The sequence below is a fragment of the Anabrus simplex genome, chromosome 2 (genome assembly GCF_040414725.1).
Source record: "Anabrus simplex isolate iqAnaSimp1 chromosome 2, ASM4041472v1, whole genome shotgun sequence".
Lineage (NCBI taxonomy): Eukaryota > Metazoa > Arthropoda > Insecta > Orthoptera > Tettigoniidae > Anabrus > Anabrus simplex.
The window spans coordinates 611,862,366-611,884,107 of record NC_090266.1 but is presented as its reverse complement, the minus strand read 5'-3'; the positions used below and the strand labels follow the sequence as shown (position 1 = coordinate 611,884,107).

Sequence of the window (21,742 nt, the reverse complement as noted above, 5' to 3'; positions counted from 1 at the left end):
AAAATTAAGAACTCCTCACTTCATTCTAATCTGATCTGAATTTTCTTTCTCCCCAGTCTTAGTTGTTTGTCTTATTAATTCACACAAATTTTGAGTTTTATTTAATTGCATAATTAAAATTTTACCTCATTTTCACACGTTTATGTTAAGTTTACTTCCAGTTCTGAACACAATCTCATGGTTCTCTGATTGTATTTCTTACCAATATTATAAGCATCATTTAACACTTCTAAATTTACATAAGTTACTACCTTCTATTCAGTGTTAATAGAGTTGAACTTCACCTAGCTTGTCGAAATAAACCCCTGGGGTTGACTCATATGGTTGGAGCTGGAAATCAATTGCCTTTCCTCCTTTCGGAAATATCGCCATCACTGCGATAGCCGCTGCTATCAGCGCCATTGACCTGCAAGTAATAGATTTGTGTTACCTTGCATTGCCTATAATTTATAGCTGGTTGTTGACAATGTTCTTACATACAATTTTCCTTCTCATTTAAATATATAACTAATCTATTACTGTGTACTGTAACGAGCTTCCCTCGCCTATTTATATTCAACACGCAGTTCACTCCTGAAACTTCCTGTACTATGTACGGGCCAATAAAGTTTGGACTCAATTTTTTGCTACGACCTCGCCTTACTGAATCATTTCTTAAAAGAACTTGGTCTCCTACCTTACACATTACTTCGTTTACTCTTGGATCACACTGGACTTTATTTTTCAACTTGGTTTCTATTAGAGTTTCACGCGCTACCTCGTGGCTTTCTTTAAGCCTTCGAGCTAATTCCTCCACATAGCTTTCGTGTTCATTATAATTCTTCTCGTTTGGTTTTCTTTGCAATGTACCTGGTATATTTGTCTTTCTTCCAAATACTAATTCAAATGGTGTGAAATTAGTCGACGTACTTTTCGTTGTATTTTAAACAAAAGTTGCCATTGAAATGAACTTGTCCCAATCATCTTGGGTTCCACATTCATAGTGTCTCAAAAATTCAGCTAATACTGCATGATACCTCTCTAACCTTCCGTTTGACTGTGGCCTAAATGCGGCAGTATGAATCTTTTAATATTTAACAATCTACATAATTTCTTCATTACTTTGCTCAAAAAGTTGCTACCTTGGTCAGTTAATATTACACTTGGTATTCCAAATGTTCGTACTACATTGTCCATCAATGCCCTTGCAATTGTCTCTGCTTCTTGATTTTCCATTGGCACTGCTACTAAGTACTTCGATAACTGATCTTGACATGTTAAAACAAATATGCTTCCATCGGATGTAAGTGGAAGTGGTCCAACCACATCTAACGCAATTTTCTCAAACACAGTCTGCGGTGTGTCTGTTATTACCATAGGCGCCTTCGTATCTGGCTTGGTAAACTTATTAGTTTGACATAAATGACATGACCGAATGTATTGCTCTAGATCTTTCTTCATTCCTGGCCACACAATACGTGCGTGTAATGCCTTGATGTCCTCCAACTAAAGATGCATGAAATTCTTTCATAATCTCTTGCTTTTCATCCTCTGTTAATTTCTCATCTGTTCCCATTTCTGAAACTTCTTCCTGTTCAACCTCATCCAATTTGTGTATTCTGCTCAATGCGTCTGCATTTGTATTTAATTTTCCTTGTTTATAAACAACATCGAAATCATATTCTGCTAACTTCAATCTAAATTTTAGCAATCTTGAGGTTGGATCTTGCACATTAAATACCCATTTAAGTGGTTTATGATCCGTCACTACAGTGAACTTTCGTCCTAAGACATACGGTCTAAAATACTTTACTGCAAATACAATGCCTAACATTACCTTTTCTATTGTTGAATAATTTCTTCCTGCCTTATTCAATACTCTAGATATGTATGCTACTGGTAAATCGCTTCCTACCTTCCCTTGCGACAATACTGCGCCTAACGCTTCATTGCTTGCATCGGTTGTTACTATAAACGGCTTCTCGAAATCTGGATATTGTAAAATCAGATACGTTATTAACTTATTCTTTGAAGTCTGAAATGCTTCCTCTTGTTTAGTTTCCCATTTATAGTCTACTTCTTTCTCTAAAATTTCATACAGTTGTTTAGCAATTTTGTTATAATCTGGTATAAAATGTCTGTAATATCCCGATAATCCCCAAAATCCCTTAAGTTGTTTTGTGGTCGTGGGTTGAGGAAAATCTCTAACTGCTTGTATTTTCCTTTCATCTGGTTTTACACCTTCACTGGTAATTACATGACCTAAGAATGAAACTTTTGGTCATAAAAATTCGCATTTACATGGCTGAATGCGAAAAGAAATCTCTCTTAACTTCTCAAAAGTGTTGATCATTTTGCTATTATTATTATCTTACTGAATCTCCAAAATAATTATATAATTTAATAAACATTTAATTCAATTTACTTCCGCTAATACATTTGTCATTAATCTCATGAACGTCACTGACATACGTTTATATTCAAAATTCCAATCTAATGCTGAAAATACTGGTTTTTATTATGTAATCTAATTAGCATAAACACTTAGTTCCATTTACTCCGCTAATTAATCTCACGAACATCATTTGCATAAATTTATATCAAATGCCTATCTAACACCGAAAATGTGATCTTTTCAATATCTTTTTCTCTACTTCAACTTGATAATAGCTACTGGCTAAATCAATTGTCGAGAAATAATTCGCTTTCCCTATAGAGTTACTTAACTCCGTAGTACCTGGTATAGGGTACACGCTACCGATCATTATATCGTTTAATTTTCTATCGAAATATAATCTACCATTACATTCTGAACATATTTCAAATATCCTTTCTCTATCACCCTTTAGCATATGATCTGCCCTAATTAGTTCGATTACTCTTCGAGTTCTCGATTGTGTACATTTCTGTGCGTCACTTTTTTCTACTTTCATTACGTGCGCAATTTCATCTTGTCCTATGTCATACATAGTTTCCGTTCTAGGACGTACTGTTATTAATTTAGCTTCTCTAATTTCTATTTGATGTCTATCACCATTTACTTCTATGAATTCCTCCTTGAAATTAATTACAGAATCTTTCAATAAATCTCTACCTATCAATCCATCTTGTGACAACTGAACTTCATCATCTACTACATGCAATTTGCCTTGAGATGTTCCCAAAGTTACCTTCGCGGTTCCATACGTGAATAGTGTTCCTTTGCTAACTCCTAGCAATTTTAATCTATCACTTGTATCTATCTTTATTTCCTTCGGTACGCATTGTTTCTTTATTACACTTATTTCCGAGCCTGTATCGATTAAAAATTGAAACGGTCCACGTTCATAATTTATAGATAGTAAAACTATACCTTCATTGTTATTACACTTATTGTGTACTTGGCCTATGAGAGCACTCTTAGGACCTATAACCGGCCGTGCATCATGATCTTGTTCTAGTTTTCCGCCTGCTTGTTCTCGTAACCTTTACCCTTGTAATTAGTGAATTGTTGTGGTTTGCTACTTTTACTGTTTTTCTCTACATGCCCTGTTCTCTTACAACGTTTAAAAACTATTACTCTGCACTCTTGTGAATAGTGCCCTTCCTTATTACAATTGTTAACACGTTATTGCCTTAACCTCTTAACATACCAATTATTTACAAAATTGTGATCTTTTTTTACCTAATTTTTTTTATTGTTAAAATGGGCTATTTATTGACAACTAATGACAGTGGTAACAATGAAAATACATTTTTCAAACTTAACAATGAAATATAAGGCACCGAAAAGTTCTTGTTTTAAAATCCCGAGTATACTCGTGATATTATTTTACGGGTTCTAAAATAAATAACACAGCACTAAACAGATGGCAAGTAATACAACATGACACTCAATACTATTCATATGTTTGTGGCTGTGTGAAATGCCCTAAAACAAGGATCAACACACAATGCTACATTGGGAGGGAAAGCCGCGAAAACGAAGTGCCTGAGTCACCGACATCCACTACGGTTGAGTCAGAGACGTCTGTTGGCAAAAATAGGACCCTCGGGCTTTCATGTTAAGAGGTTAACTTCTTTTGGTCTCATTTTAAGAAAACGCGAGGATGCCGAATGTCCTTTCTTATTGCAATTACTACAATATTTATCACTCCTAACTGATTCACCGTGCTTTTCTTTACTCGAATGTACGGCCGACTCTTCTTGGGCCGCCACCTCAACTGCTAAAAAACCGAAATCATCCGTAATGTTCCTACTACGGACAATCGTTTGAATGCTTTTATCAATTAATCCTTTTACAAAACATGATCTCCCAAACTCTCCTATTAAATTTGCTCTATGTACTTTTGCCACCAGTTCGACTGTTGCCGTGGCAACTTCCTTCAGTTCGCTTACCATTGCATCCATTCTCGAACCCTAAGCTATTACAGATTCATCTTTATTTTGCTGTGCTTTAATCATTTTACATGCGTAATGATCAATAGTTCTACGTTCTCCATAATTTTCAAACAAAGCTGCCTTCGCTTTTGGCCAGCTCGTAATATCCTGTCTTACTAATAACTTGCTTCGAGCTTCGCCCGTTATTCTGGTAAGAACATATTTAAAAAACAGCGGATGTTCATCTCGTTGAACAAATTCTATTGCTGAATCTACATTTGCACAGAACTCTTTCAATCTACTCCGATTTCTCCCGTCAAAAGGATATCCGATTAACTTGAACGCTTGATTGATATTAATATAATTGTTATCTGAATTATCACTGGCACTTCCCACTTCAGAATTAGACATACTGATTTTGAGTTTGGCTTACCTTACAATATTTGGTCTTCTACTGCTTGCTGATGGTGAGCTGACGACATGCAGGTACGCCGGGTCGATTGAGCCTTCCTTCCTTGGACTCTTATGAATCCTTCTGCTACTCCGTGGGCCAGTCCTCGCGCCTTCTTGGTTCTGCTCTCTGTCTGCTTACGGACTTCTTCTTCCTCATGCCGACCGCCCCTCAGTCTACTAGGATAGACAGCCTCTGGACTTCATCTTTCTTCCGACCGTCCCTCAGCTAGGATAGACAGCCGCTTAGGAAACCACCAACGCCTGGTCAAGAGCTAAAACAATCCTGGATGGACGTCGAACTCAGGACGAACCCCACAAAACTGTCACCAGTTTTTCTTTTCCTGTCGTATCCCTGCCAACAGGTGAGACGCCGAGCGGTGAATGGAATCACCTGATGGCTAACAACAGCACTAAAAACGAAAGGGATATAAGATGGTAATTTATAGGCGTTAGGTAAGTTGGTTGTTAAGAGTTAAAACTCATATGATTTCCTATATATGTGCGTATATTAACAGATGATGTACAAAGAATATACACATACAATTGAAGTCGGTCACTTAGAGTGACGTACTGGAACTAGCCTTCCTCAGAACGGCTACTCCAAGTAAATGCAAGTGGACTCTAAAACATTAAGAGTACCACTGAAATGCTAAAGCAATGTAAAAACAGAGTATCGTGGACTCTCACAGATATTCCTCAAGCTTTAAGTTGCCAACTAAAATAAAACCCAGAAGAACTAGGGCTTAAGTCGAGAATCAAAGTATGAATGATGAATACCAAGTGTTAGCACCACCGTTCAAACTTGATCTACTAAGAAATATTCTAAGTAGCGAGACCTCTTGGAGAATCAATTGTGATTCCCTGACGTGAGCGGAAGGTAAGGCTTCCAAAGCGAAGACCAATGCAATAAGATGCTTGTTCCTTCAATTACAACCGTATTTAAAGAAACTAGCAATATGATACGAGGGTCTCCCCTCCTCTTAGATAAAGCCTTTCTGGTTCTACCACCTCCCCCATGTATCGCAACTGCCACGCTATGCACGTGGCAATATTTATTATCATAAACTTGACTTCTCGCCCTCAACCCAATCCTCATGACATAACTCCCCCATTTCTAATCATTGTCATCATAAATATGATTCTCCATCCCGTATCACTTAATTGGGTGGCCCATTAATTTTAAGTATGGGATCCTTCAAACTACCCCCTTTCTTGCTATCTCCAGACAATAGGACATGACCATTTAGATTGTCCGTATCGACTCCCTCGTAAGATCTCCTGAACTCACAAGACTCTGTTTTTAACTTAATTCCTTATCACCCCAACACATGGCTGCTTAGACAGCACGGCAAATGGATTGAGTTTTCAAAGTAATCACTATGTACTACTTATGCAATGCTACTTGATGCAGGTTCGTGTCCCTGGACATGACACTGATGATTCCCTCCTTTTTGAATGATGTAGAATTATTGCTGTCACAATGAATTTCTTCCGAGATAAAACTGACAAAAATCAAAATGCTTGGAAGGGGGGGCAGGAGGAGGAGGAGGAGCGGGGACGGGGGCAAGGGGCATTGCATGCAGAAATATTATATGGGGAGGTGGGGGGAAATGGCATTGCGAGCAGAAATCCTATACCCAGCAACATACCCACTTTCACTGTAATACTTGCACCAAGAAACAGTATCTCCAGGCACAAACACTGCTGCAGTGATGCTCCTAGTTTGGGACAAATGAGATGTAGATAGTGTGGTGAGTGCAATGATGGAGTACAGAAGTAAGAAGGAGAAGGGATGTTGCCACAGGACACATGTGCAAATCCATCATAGAGAAACAAATCACTCCTCAAGCAACAGGCTGCCAAAGGCATCAGCATTGCGCTAGGCTTAGACAGTCAAGATGAAGCTAATCTTTGAGTGGGAAATAGAATAGTGGTGCATTTTTTGTTCTTCCAACATGTGTATCACACTCCATGCTGCGCTTTAATTACCTAAGAGAAGAGATTGTTGTTTTTTGCCAGAGAATTTGTCTTCTTCCATACTGAGATAGACACTGAGTTATCTTGCTGTCTTACAATGACTGTTATAAGGTTGATTCCCATATCTGAGTGTTTCGAACACCTTCATAAACAAATTAAAAATTATTCTGCTGCTAGGCCATTTGAAGGTTGTACTTTATGTTTGTGATATCAGAATAAAATGAAAAAGGCTTGAGCAGGAGTAGTTGAGCCACTAACATTCTCGGCTGGTATCTCTAGCATATAACAAAATCTAAAACAAATTAACTGCCAGATAAACATTTATCAGTCATCATAATTTACTTATTTTATTACAATGTAGGAATGGTAAACACCCTAACAGAGAGAAATGTAAAACGAGAGTAACTTGCAGGATATGAAACATATACCTTTGTTTCCACCAAGAGACTGAAATTAGATTGTGTGTGCGTGCGCGTGTGTCCGTTAAGAAGGATGCCGTACTTTTCAGTGTTGACTCAGTTAATGTAACTTTAAAGCTTTTCAGTCTGTTAAACACTAATTATAACACTATAACATACCTGTAAAACACACAATTGTTTGTTTAATACATGCCTACAGTCCACATAATTGCATCAATGGTCTTTTGTATGAAAGTGATGACGTCAATAATATCTATATTACCGAGCTCGATAGCTGCAGTCGCTTAAGTGCGGCCAGTATCCAGTATTCGGGAGATAGTGGGTGCGAACCCCACTTTTGGCAACCCTGAAGATGGTTTTGTGTGGTTTCCCATTTCCACACCAGGCAAATGCAGGGGCTGTACCTTAATTAAGGCCACAGCCACTTCCTTCCCATTCCTAGCCTTTTCCTATCACATCGTCACCATAAGACCTATCTGTGTCAGTGCGATGCAAAACAACTTGAAAAAAAAAAAAACCCCAGTATGTATGTGTATGTGTGTGTGTATTTCAAGGTTATATTTCACTATAGAAAAATGCAAATGATTTTAAATACATATTTCATTTCAAAGCATAAACTGGGTATACGGAGGTTTGCCCCAGTTAAGATTGGACGATTTTATGTACCTTTTGTCGTAGGTGATTCCTTTTCTCCAGACCCGGTTGCGCTCAATGTGATAGCCACGGGCACGGACTATTGCACTATACCTCAATTTCCAATGTAGATGACTTTGATGGAGTACAGGAAGAGAAATATTGTCCCATACCTCCTTGCACACTTTTCAAAGACCCCTCAATAGTGATGGGAAGTCTAGAAGAAAGCCCTCTTTTCAGGAGACCAAAGGCACAGAAATCCATCGGCGATGCATCCAGGGATTTTACAGGGACATCACTAAATGGCATGACATGGACATCCGTCTCTGCTTTTTTTTTCTCTCGTAGTAGGTGACTGATGATCCAGCAGTATGACTGGATGCTTTATCTATGTGGATCCAGACATTTGAAGCATCCTCACCGTACAGCTGAGGGATATCTTCGTTGAAGTAAGGGTCCACGACATTTTTCTGAAAGTAAATAGCATTGATCTTCACATTTTTTGGCACTCTGAGGATTCTGAGTTTACCCCGGGCACAATAACCTGCCACTACCATGAACCCCTCAGCAAACTTTTCTTTGTTTTCCTTGACCAAGTTTGAGCGCCCCTTTGGCCTTTTGGGTGATAATAAATTACCCGGGGCTTGTTGGTGTCATCCAAATAAACCAAAGCTTCATCCAGGGTAACAATTGACTGCCATTTATCCCCTGCTAGGTAGTTTTCATATAATTTTCTGGCATTAGTGAACCGTTCTTTAACGTGCCTTGCTTTCAAAGCATGTCCACGTGCCTTACGTTGCTTTACCAGGTTCAGAGCTTCTTTAACTATACGATAGACTGTACCTTTAGATATGCTTGTGTGGCTGGCAAGGTGTCTTTGAGTTGGTAATTTTTTCTTCAGGACAGCAGCCTTTACCTTCTTAATAATATCTGGAGTCCTGGAAGGTCGAACTCTCTACCACGACAGATTTTTCAAAGTTGTTTGTTTCTGGCGGGAAACCATTTTGATGTAATTTTATCACATTGCCTACAGAGGACTTACTAGTGTTAAGACCTTTCATTTTACACTGTTGTACAATCCTTGATAAAGAGAAATTAGCATCGGAAAGGCCAACAATGTAGCCTTGCCATATATCTGCAATTTGGCAGGCCATCAGGCAACAATGGTATGATATGACTGTATGTGGCACTTCTCTAAATGACATTGAACAGACAGAACAACAAAAAGAACGACCAGCAGCTGTTTCCAGGAGTGGCACGTGCACTCAAGGTCGCGTCCTGTATTAATTGGGTCAACCCACCGTATATTTTTGATAAAATTGTTCACCTGAATTAGCAACATGAAGTCCACCTCCATATTTTTTTTTTACAACTTGCTTTACGTCGCACCGACACAGGTCTTATGGCAACAATATGATAGGAAAGGCCTAGGAGGGGAAGGAAGCGGATATGGCCTTAATTAAGATACAGCCCCAGCATTTGCTTGGTGTGAAAATGGGCAACCATGGAAAACCATCTTGAGGGCTGCCGGCAGTGGGGTTCGAACCACCTCCATAGCATATAAGTTAGCAATATTAGCTATCATCCTCTGGACTTGGGTTCAATTCCCAGTATTGCCAGAAATTTAAGAATGACAGGAGGGCTGGTATGTGGTTAAAATGGTATATGCAGCTCTCCTCCCTTAGGGATGCGCCTGAAAATAGCTTTACCACTTCAGGGCGAGGACACGAGTATACTTTTGCAACATGAACATCATGGAAATAAACTAGGGTTATTGTTGATTCTAGTAGTAAATTTTTCTTCTATCACTTTCAAAACAATGACAAAATTATTGGGGGGGGGGAAAGGGCGGAGAGACATTCAATCCTGTCGAGATTTCAAAGTGGATTCCGAAAAGGGAGAAGAACACTAGATAATGTTTTTATAGTGAGAACGCTTATTGACAAATATGTAAAGAAAAAATGAAGCAAGCTCTATATAACATCAATAGATTTAGAAAAAGCATTTGATACTGTGAACAGGGGGGCAGTCGTTACTAGATTGAGACAGGTTGGAGTGACATGTAAAATGATAAGAGCTATAGAAAATATGTATGCTGAAGTAAAGTGTACTGTGAGAGTGGAAGAAGGTGTAGTAGTACGAGAGATTATCTCCAAAATGGGTCTGAAACAGGGGTGTAAATTGCCACCGATTTTATTCTTATTGTTCATTAACGATATACCAGAATTTTAAGTTGAGGAAAGATTTGCACTGCCATGGTTAGAAAATCAGGATATTCCTGGTCTTGTCTTTGCTGACGACATACTCCTGTTCACACTAACGCCAGTTGCAATGCAAAAAAGTATTGATGGTATCGAGAAGTACTGTAAAGAATGGAATATGAAAATTAACGCACAGAAAACTAGAGTAATGGTGTGCATAAAAGGGAACAAATTAGCAAAAAAAGAAAAATGGTATTTGGAAGGAGTAAAACTAGAAATAGTTAACAAGTTAGAATATTTAGGAATTACAATATCAGGAAATAGAAGTTGGTCTGAACACATCAGGAGAGCAAAAATTATTGGTGCAGCAGCCCTAGCTAGTATCTGAATATTAGATAACAGGATGCCTAATATTGATTTTAGGGTGCAAAGAAATGTATTCAATGCTGTGATCACATCTAAAATGTTATACGGTGCAGAAGTATGGGGCACAGAAAAGGAAATCGCAATGCTTGATTCAGTTACTAGTAGATTTATTAAAATAATTACAGGTTTACCAATATGTACAGCGAATAGTGGAGTTAGATTACTATGTACAGACATTAATATAAAGGTGGATATAATTAAGAGAGTAATAAAATATTGGTTTAGGTTAAAAAGGGGAGTAGGGGGAGAAATTCTAGATTTAGCTTACCTGCACCAAATGAAGTACCAGAATGGGTACTGGGCAGGCAACTTAAAGAAAGTACTAGAAGAAATTGGGATGGAGAACTATTGGGACAAATAATTAGAAGAAAGAAAAGTCTGTAGGGAAGTGGCACAGAGGGTAGCAGATATAGAAATACAAATACTAAGAGCTGAGGGTAATAATAGGAAAACTCTGGAGGAATTCATGAATATATATATATATATATCCAGGTATAAAAATAATACATGACAAATTAACCAAAAGAGAATACAGGGGATTGATATGGTGGATGATGGGAGTTTATAAACATAAGGCTTTTACTGAAGTGGCAAATACATGTTTATTGTGTGAGAAGGAGTTAGGAAATGCACATTTCTTTGAGACAGTGTGAAAGTATAAGAGCATTACGGGTTAAATACTTGGAAGCAGAAGAGATAAATAAGATGGAAAGGGAATCTGAATATTATACTCTTGTCAAATTAATGAACAGGGAATGGAGAAGGCCAGGGAAACTATCGAAATTATTGACAATTGTAAAAAGACTGTGGGAGAAAAAAATTAAAGTGATGAATGAGGGAAGGGTAAATGCTGATGAAAGTGATGAAAGAGGGATACACAAATATGGAACATTACAGAGTTCAAGTCAGTAATAGTAAGGGCGCCAATAATTATAATTTTAGTATTATGTTCCGTTTATATATATGTTCAGTTTTGTTCCTTTGCTCCTTACATATTGTATATTTTATAATTAGTTGTATTTAGTTCATTGATAAGTAAGTCGTATTGTATTCCTTCTAATCAGGTTGTTTGTGGTTATTAGTAAGTCGTTTTGTCTGTCTGTTGTTGTTTTCTTCCTATTAGATACGGTAGTGTTTCGCTGGTGACCTAGAGATGGAAGAGGGGGAGATAGGCCTGACCTATCTCAAGCTAAGTGCTGATTCAGTACGTCTGCGCGTGTAGAGTAGAGTAAGGTAGGGAGTAGTATTAGGTTAGAGGAAGTAAGTTGTCAATGAGACAGCGAAAGATGAGCCGAGTCATACCACCGTCTCGGCAGAAGAATACAGACGTGACTGCCTACATGTGGAGCTGGCATCCGCACACTTGTGGGCTATTACATGAAGGAGTGGTGAGGAATAACGTTGACAACTTAAGGGGTCGGTGAGGTTTTGTTTTCCGAGCCTCATGAGACATGTCTGGTCATGACATCCCAGGGAAGGGTGGTTTAAGTTCCTCACCAGGGGGTGTCATGGCCAGACAGATTTAGGATAGAATTAGTAAAGATTTAATGTAGTAAGTAGTTAGTTATAGGCTTAATTTAGATGTAGGGGGTGCCCTAGCATGTGAGCTGGTCATCCGTCCATGTTAGAGGCAGCTTAGTAGATTTAGTTAGGGGTGGAGCCTTGCATGGTGTCTGGTATTCCGTCCGTGTGGGGGGCACCAAGTTAGTTGTAAGATTAGAGGGTTGTAGGGTTGGCCATTACATGTGGACTGGTCATCCGCCTGTGTAAGAGGCCACTTAGTAATTTAATTGGTGTATTTTTTAGTTATGTCTATAATTGTTCAGTTTCACTGGGTTTAAGGGTTCTTTGTTTTATGTAATTTAATTGTGAACATGTATCTGGGCTAAATGCCTCCAATGTTCAATAAATGTTCAATAGAGAGAAAAATGTCGACTTGAGAGCAATCACAAAATTTATACTCCTACTTCTAATTAGTGTACTTACCTTCTCATGAATACCCCCCAATGATAACCACATGCTGTATTTCCTAGCCAATTCCTGATAACTGGTCATCAGAGGTCCGTCAAGAGGTTCGGCTAAGCCCGCAACATCGTCCTTGTTATCACCAATGTAATCGCATGCCTCCGGAAGGAAGACAATCTGTAAATAAAAATATATATCAACAAAAATGTATAACTGTACAATTTTTGGTTTCTGAAACAGTAAATAGAATGTTTAGAAGCCAAACTTTCTGCTAATGTTGTAACCGTCCAGGCTTCTCCAGCCAGACTATTTTAGTGTGCAATTATATAACGTTATATCACTCGATATAAAGATTATCCATCGGCAATTAAAAATAGATGTATGGCTTTTCAGGCGTTTGCTCTATTAACCAGCGTTTCGTCTTAGGTCTGACACTAGACTCTTCAGAGTGGGATGTGTCAGACCCTACCCACTGACGCTGGGTTGTATGCAGGTGAACTACTACTAACAATGCTTTCATTCCCCACCCTGAAGGGGTGGGACGGGCCACGTAGAGGGTAACGCCCTCTCTCTGGCCAAGAGATGCGGGCAGGTTGGGGAGATGTGATGGAAGAAGGAGGTGGGTAAAGGATGTGAAGAAGTAGGAGATGGGATAGGAATTATGTCTATGCCTAGGGATTGAACAAACACTTTATTTAATTCATAAGTACATAGTAAAGCACATAGATGATTTACGGAAGGGTGTGAGGGAAAAGGTGTTGAGCAAGGGGGAGAGATGAAGTTTGGAAGGAAGTGCCGGGGTAAAGGTGCAAGGTGAGGAGATGGAGGGTGGCTGTCATATGATTGAGGGAAGCGATGAGAAGACGAAGGAGTTCAAATGTTGGGAGGGGTGGAGGGATGAAACCAGTTGGAGGAAGGGGTGACACACTGGTGGAGATAGGTAAACAGGAGGAGGAACTGGCCGGGGGCGACGAGACGTTTGATCAGGGGGTTGGCGACCGGGTGAGGGTGGGGAATAAGAGGGTTCCACTCGATAATGTTGGCCGTGGACACTGGCACTGGTGGTGATGAGCTTGAGGACGGCCTCAGATGTAGACAGTTGGAGCCAAACCAGAAATGTTGGGCCATGGGCGTTCCGAATCCGGATAGCACGTCATACCGGAATGTCCGCTGCACAAAGTTCTTGTAGAACGTCCCTGTCGGAAATTTCGGGTGGAATTCCATGTAGTTCACAGCTATACACAGCTGGAGGGGACTGTGAAGATGACTGGGTCGATGATGTCTGGAAGGCGGCTGCTGCGGTGTTGGCTGGCGAAGATATCGATGGCGAAGCGGCGATAGTTGAGTCCGGCGTGCTAGCAGGGAGTTGCTGAAGGACAGTGGATGAAGAAATTGGGAGAGATGACGACATAACAGGTGATGGGTGACAAGTGGTAACTGTTGTGACAGGAAGAGAACAAAGGATACTAGCGGACGTGGTGGTGGTTGTTGGGAAAGAGGGTGTTGATGGCTGAAGCGTCGTCCAGGATGAGGGCTCGTGAACAACTGGGACAAGTGATGGTGATTCGAAGAGTTGGGCTTGAATGTCCGGAGGGGTTGGCACCACTGCATAGTTCAGTGTTCTCCCCAGGACCTTTTTAATGGGCGCACCGCCCGGCTGTTTTTACAGACCGCCTGGCTAACATAACCTAGATGTGTGCTAGTTACATTATTTGAACACATAGTTGAGTCATTGGTTGTTTCGAATTAAAATATAAATAGGCCTACTGTGAAACTGTTTATTTAAATGATAAAAATACGTTGTTGTCAGCATAATTACATTGGAGTTTAAGTGTTTTGCTTCGCTATAACGTAGCGTTGTGCGTGAGCGGGGGGATCAGTGTAGAATCAAAGAGAATATGTAGAATCGCTTGCGAGCACTTGTCTCGATTCCGTATGACGTCACAAACCCGCACGGCACTCCACAGCAAAGGAGTGGCAAGCGCACGATGATACACGATTATGAACGAGCGGTAGAATGCCATAAGTTCAAAATTCTCTGTCAATACTTGTAGTAATAATGATTAGAACAAATTCCATGCAATACAAATGGAAGAAATACACCGTATAATATTGGCCAGGATCGTTAGAGACCATTATAAGAACGAGATGGTGATTGTGATATATTAGTAGCGCTCTAAAAAACAAAATTCTAACTACATTCTCTCAATATAGAAATACATTTACGAATCAATTGGAGAGGATTATGTTGCAGCAGCATTATTAAAGTCATGCATCCCAATGTGATGGTTGGTACCGGCATCCTCCCAGTCACCATGGTGAATTCATTAACAGTGTTATACTGATAAAATTAATGTTGTCGTTACGTACCAGTAACTACTTTGGACAGTTTTCGGAGACGCCTAGGTGCCGTAATTGTGTCCCGTTGGAGTTCTTTTACGTGCCAGTAAATCTACCGAGGCTGACATATTTGAGCACATTCAGGTATTACCGGACTGAGCCAGGATTGAACCTGCCAAGTTGGGGTCAGAAGGCCAGCTCCACAACAGTCTGAGCCGCTCGGCCGGGCAACAATATCACTAGCAGCTACACAGAAATTAGTGACATTCAGTCCTTCCATACTTAATTTCATGAAGTGGTAACGCGAATACCACACTAATGTTTAATGAGATTATCCTAAGGTAAGACTTAACCGAGTTTGGGGTTTTGTTCATTATTTTATTCTTGATTTGAAATGTATGTACTTCGCATATATTGAACCATATCATTGTCTTGGAGTCATCAAGTGTTATTTTAAACACACTTCCTTCGTTACATCACGATTTCATTCCCGCTAGTTTCGTTGTTACAAGTAATTTTAGCAAATCTGTTTGTTCGGTGTTGTTTTGGTTTCTTTAACATTTACTACTGCTAACAATGGACTTCAGTTGAATTATAGTTCCGATTTAATTACATTTTAACTATTGTTGTCATTCCATTTGTGCTTTACTTTCTAATTCATCACGAATATTGGTATTATTTTCAATCTCTTGCTGGGAATTACCTAAATGAACTGTGTGTTTCTTTCTTCGTGTTTTTGACGCCACATTCTGTGTTTTCAAAATGAGTAGGAAATCTCGTCAAACATCTACTCTTCTAAGTTTCTTTAAGAAAGAACCTAGTAAAAGTAATAATTCAACACCAGGAGAGATTTCCAAAAAGGACATTGCTGAGGCCGGCTCATCTGGTGAAGTGGAAAGTATTCAAAATGAAAAACAACAAGTGAAACATTCTTCTAAACACCGCTTATCAGGCATCAGTAATGACTGGTTTAAGCAATTTACATGGTTAGTTGTGAAAGAAAATGGTATGTTTTGTTCCACATGTATGAAATGTTCATTGAAGAAACCGACAAAGAAGGAAGTGACTTGGGTGACTATACCGTGTGCAAGACTTCGAAAGGAGAGTTTAGTTGACTATGAACAAAGCAAGCTGCATACCGATTCTTGTTCAAACTTAAGTGAAAGACGTGCATTCAAAGAAACTGGATTTGGGCAAATAGAAAAATCAGTTTCTATTTTAAACAATTTACAGAGAGATGCTTTTCTCGGAGCCCTAAGATCAATGTATTGGTTGGCAAAAAATGAGTTACCACACACTACATTATACGGAAAATTGCTCAAACACTGTGAGGTTGTACATGTCTAAAGCATCTTAACATTGGTGATAATGCTAATTATACTTCAGAAAGAATAATGCAGAAGTTACTTGATGTTATAGCTTCAGAAATTAGATGTGAAATATTAAAGAACATACATTCAGCAGATAATTTCAGTGTTCTGTGTGATGAAACTACAGATATTTCTGTACTGAAGCAACTTATTGTGTACATAAAATATGTCAACCAACTTCAAAAAGAGGTTAATGTTAGTTTTGTGTCAACCTGCAACATCATTGATCGTAAAGCTGAGACCATAACAAATAAACTAACTGAAATCCTTGAAAATTTAGGGTTAAAAACTTGTAATTTGGTTGGTCTAGGATCTGATGGGGCAGCTGTCATGATTGGTAAGCAAAAGGGAGTAGCAACACTGCTAAGAGAGAAAACAAATGGACTCATGGTAAACTGTCACTGCATTAACCACAGATTGTCACTTGCTAGTGCCCAGGCAGCAGCTGAAGTGCCTTATTTAGTGAAGTTTAATGACATTTTAAGACAACTCGTTTTCTTTTTTCAAAATTCCTCAGTCAGGATGGCTGGTTTAACTGAAATCCAGAATATCATCGACAGCCCTCAAATTAAACTAAAATTGGCCAGTGATACTAGATGGTTGTCTCATGACTCTGCTGTACAGTCTCTAAGAAGATCTATGGTGAGTGTTGTTACTGCACTTGAAAGAGAGGCCACTGAAAGGAATGATATTACAGCTGAAGGCTTAAGCAATTACATGAAAACATACAATTTCTTAGCTGCAATTATGATGCTTTCAGATACCTTACCTCTTCTGTGCACATTGTCTAGAACTTGGCAAACGCAAGATATTGACTTGACAGAAATTGAACCAATCTTAGAAGCCACAAAACTCAGCGTCTTAAAATTGAAAGAGACTCCAGGAAATCATTTTCATAGTCTGTCACCATCTTGCTGGTGAATGGTCAGACTTCCATGTCACTTATTCAGATGTCGATGTTGTGACCTTCAAGACAACAATTTATAACAAGTACATAGATACTGTTATCCAACATCTAGAACACAGATTTCCAGATATGCCCATCATTTCCTGCTTTTCAAGAGTGTTTAATGCAAAAAGTCAAGATCAGAATGAAGCTTATGAGTTGCTTCTTGACTTCTACTCTAAAATGGGAAGCCCTCCAGTCATGAACTGGAATGGTCTGTTGCATCAAAAATGTTCCAAGGAGAGTCCTACATTGGATTAAGACCTAAACAAATAATGATGAAGTTTGCAACAACATGCATGATTAAGGAATCTTTTCCAAATTTAGCAAGACTAGCTGCTATTGGGCTGTCCATACCTGTGAGCACAGCTGAATGTGAAAGGGGATTTCGGCTTTGAAGAGAGTTAAAACCTCTTTGAGGAATCGTATGAAGCAGAGCACACTCAACAATTTGATGCCGATTTCACTAGAGGGACCAGACTCAACAGAATTCAATTATATAAGAGCGGTAGACAACTGGGCCTCAAAGAAGAAAAGACGTATCAACATATAAAATGTCATGCTAAAAGTAAATTTCAATTTTTTAATGGTAGAAAAAGATATATCTTATTTTGTCTTGTTGGTGATAACAGTGAAATCAATTTTTTAGTTTATGTTTACCTCTCTAATATTATTGTTAATCCAAGCATGTGCCCCACCTATATCAACCAGAGAGGAATAAACAATTTATTTATTGAAATTTTATCACTCATATTTGAAGTAGTATTCCCCCACCCGGCTACTTATTCCTGCCACCCGGCTGACAAAAATTTCTGAGGAGAACACTGTAGTTCTTACAATGGATCGTCGCGCCGGAAGCGAAGAGGCGGCGGAGGGCGTCCTCTCCGCTGAGATGCACTAGAATCTGCGCAGAGGGTATAGAGGTGTGGCCAACCGTCAGTCTGTAGGCATTATGTACTGGAAAGTCAGCGGCGAGTAGGTCCTCGATGATATCTTCTTCGGAGATGTCTGGATCCACTCCTGGGATGATACAATAGGCCATGGTCATGGGGAGATCAACAGCCAACGAGGCGTCGACCTATATGCTGATTAGGGTCGGCTAGGTGGCAGGTAGAGATGAAGGCCGCCCGGCCGAGCAAAAATTGGAAGTTGCGACGGCGGAGAGTATGTCCACTTTTGTGTATGTGGTCGTGTGTGTCATGCAGGTGAACTTATCAGAAGCCTATTTAAGGGCACAGTCTGATAACTGCACATGGGAGATAAAACTCCACAATGGAATTAATGCCCGCCTAGCAATTCCGAATGGAAATTCTAAGTTCCCATGGAGGGAATTAGATATTTTTCCACCAATAGAGCATATCACAATCCAGATCAAAAATAGACGTATGGCTTTTCAGGCGTTTGCTCTATTAACCAGCATTTCGTCTTAGGTCTGACACTAGACTCTTCAGAGTGGGATGTGTCAGACCCTACCCACTGACGCTGTGTTGTATGCAGGTGAACTTATCAGAAGCCTATTTAAGGGCACAGTCTGATAACTGCACACGGGAGATAAAACTCCACAATGGAATTAATGCCCGCCTAGCAATTCCGAATGGAAATTCTAAGTTCCCATGGAGGGAATTAGATATTTTTCCACCAATAGAGCATATCAAAATTCAGATCAAAAATAGATGTATGGCTTTTCAGGCGTTTGCTCTATTAACCAGCGTTTCGTCTTAGGGCTGACACTAGACTTTTCAGAGTGGGATGTGTCAGACCCTACCCACTGACGCTGGGTTGTATGCAGGTGAACTTATCAGAAGCCTATTTAAGGGCACAGCCTGATAACTGCAAATGGGAGATAAAACTCCACAATAGAATTAATGCCCGCCTAGCAATTCCCTCCATGGGAACTTAGAATTTCCATTCGGAATCCGCGAAGCTAGCTGTATGCATCAGATAGAGTCTATTCAGGGAATGGAAAGATTGCTAGCAAGTTTCGATGCGTTAGGAAATGGTAGTAATACACGAGAGCACACAAACTATCAAACACCACCCAGAAAACAAGAACACAATCACCGTGGTCTGTTTCAACCGAGACAACAAAATATAGGTAATCAGTCTCCCCAGCAAAATAGGAATGTTCAGAGGGAACGTAATGTTGAGGAAGGTACAAACCGAAATCAGGATACAAGGAGACAAAGTAAATTAAACTGATAGTAGACGGTAATGAGAGATCAGATTATCAGTCTTCAGTACATGTTGCGAGAAATTGTGTAATGACGCATATGAATTATGATCTCAATGTCAGAGATGAGTTATTACGGGAGGTGGAAGTGGATCAAGTCGAAGTTACTAGTAAAAGTGATAACCCTGTTGTTACGATCGCAGTATGGAGGGTGCCTTATCAGGTGTTATTGGATTCAGGCAGTCAAAGGTCATGTGTAAGTTCGAAGTGGTATTAGGACAGAAAAAAGGAGAATAGAGATTGAAGAAATGCCTGTGAAATCCACATATATCGTCACTGCTGTAGGTAAACGATCCAAGCAAATATGTAAACAAGTTACCATACCTATTTGTATTAATGGTAAGTCTAAAATTCAGATATGTCTTGTTATTCCGAACGTTATATTTGATGTTATCTTGGGATCTGACTGGCTAAGTTTATACTCAGCTCAGTTAGATTACAATGAGGTGATGGTATATTCAAGGTGGGATAGTGAGGATATTAAAGTCACGTGGGATGCCGAAGTTCAGACGAAAGTGGAGGTTTGTAACGTGGTGTGTCAATGAGGTTTCAAAAGATGAAGAAGAAAGAGCGAATTTCAAGTTATGTGAAGTGTGGTTAGAGGAGAACCAAGATGATGCTTTCAGAGAAGCGGAAGATAGTAGCAATTTGGAAGAAGGTCAGAGGGACCGATTGTTGTATGTGTTGAGAAAACACAAGGAAGTATTTTCATTGAAACCTGGCAAAACACATGTGTATGAACACTCATTTTCAGTGCTGGATCAAAGTATATTAGCTGGACCGAGATATCTGATACCACATAAATATGCTAAAGCAGTAGACAATCAAATAGAAGCCATGTTAGAGGATGGTATTATTGAAGTTTCGAGTAGTCAGTGTGTCAATATTTCATTGATCATGCCTAAAGCGACAGGTCTTAGTTGTAGTAAGATTATTAGTGACAAGTAGGTTCAGGAATTAGGTACACCTAGGAGGTTATTATGTGATAGCGGATCTCAATTTACCTCGAAGAAGTGGAACGCTGTGATGACAGAGTTAGGTATCACACATGTTTTTTCTTCAATTAGGAATCCGCAAGGAAATATGTGTGAACGCACAATGAAGGAATTAGGTAGGATGTTTAGATCTTCAGTTCATGACAAGCACACTGCATGGGTTGGTTCTTTTGCGTTGATTGAGAAATGGATTAACATGGTACAGCATAAAAGTACGAAATTCACTCCAATTAGAGGTTCATTTTGGCAGCAACCCAAGGAATGAGCTGACAAAATAACTAGGTATTACACAGGAACCTCAGCGGGACTGGTTTCTACCATACAAGCTTCTTACTGAAGCCACATCTGCCGTCTTTTTGATACTTCTAGCCCACTCTGATGATTGACATAATGAAATTAGAAAAATTATTGTTAAAGGACATACTCTCATACAATGTTGAATACTGGCTGCATATCACAGATGTTCCAAACAGCAAGATCAAATCCAGATGTAGATAGTTGACATTTAAGAGTGCTTAAATACTAGTTGCATATCACAGATTTAGTGAAGTACTGCGGAGCTATTTTCGAGGCTAAAACTTTGACATATGATTTCTCCTAAAACTGATACTAATCTAAAGGATATTAAAATGCACAACTTTAATTATGAATCATGAAGTTCTAGAGTATTACACAAAACAAAGCATAAACTGAAGCTGTGCTCTAAAGAATTTTACAAGCACCCTATAATTACATTAACAAAAGTAGGTACACTTACACACATTGGCAAGCAAGAAAAGCTTGTAGCACTTCAATATTCCTTTGAAGTTTTATTTTATAAACTAACAATTACCGTAACTAACAGAGCTATATATTTTTTAAACAATCCCAGCAATGTTGTCTTGGGGAATAAGGTAATGTTTTCTCTCTCTCTAACATGTTCACACATGTTCAAAGGCTTTCAAGAGAAGGCTTTGTACCAGCCTGTCCAACTACCAAATCCTGACACGCTCAGGAAGTCTGCCAACATCGGGCCACATGAGGTTGCGTTCATTATCATGCCATTACAATGAATCTGTACCCAATGAAAGGGGCAAAGGGCACAATATGGTTTATAATGATTCCCTTAATATATCATGATGTATCCACAAAGAGCACACACAATGCTGTCAGTTGGTACACTTATTTATTCACATTTATTTTCAAATTAAATACACATAACCTTAATCACTGCTGTCGCAAACAAAACACTTCACTCCGAAAACATCAACAACCCACCATTTTAACAACTGCCTATCACTAACACATGGAGATTACAACCTTGAAACATAGTTGAAACAGTTGACTGCTGACTACCACAGCATGTCGGGTATTTTTTTTTCTTTTGCTCTTTGCTTTACGTTGCACCGACACAGATAGGTCTTACGGCGACAACAGTACAGGAAAGGCCTAGAAATGGGAAGGAAGTGG

General features: G+C 39.3%; 1 protein-coding gene across 2 annotated transcripts in view; it reads right to left on the bottom strand.

Annotated features, from left to right (window-relative positions):
• The window catches only part of NitFhit (NFT-1 protein), a 212,579-nt gene that overhangs the window by 152,329 nt on the left and 38,508 nt on the right, over positions 1–21,742 (bottom strand). For both annotated transcript variants that reach the window (XM_067139252.2, XM_067139251.2), the window contains exon 3: positions 12,434–12,589. In XM_067139252.2, the coding sequence (XP_066995353.2) occupies positions 12,434–12,589 (156 nt within the window). The remainder of the gene's footprint in view (positions 1–12,433; positions 12,590–21,742) is intronic.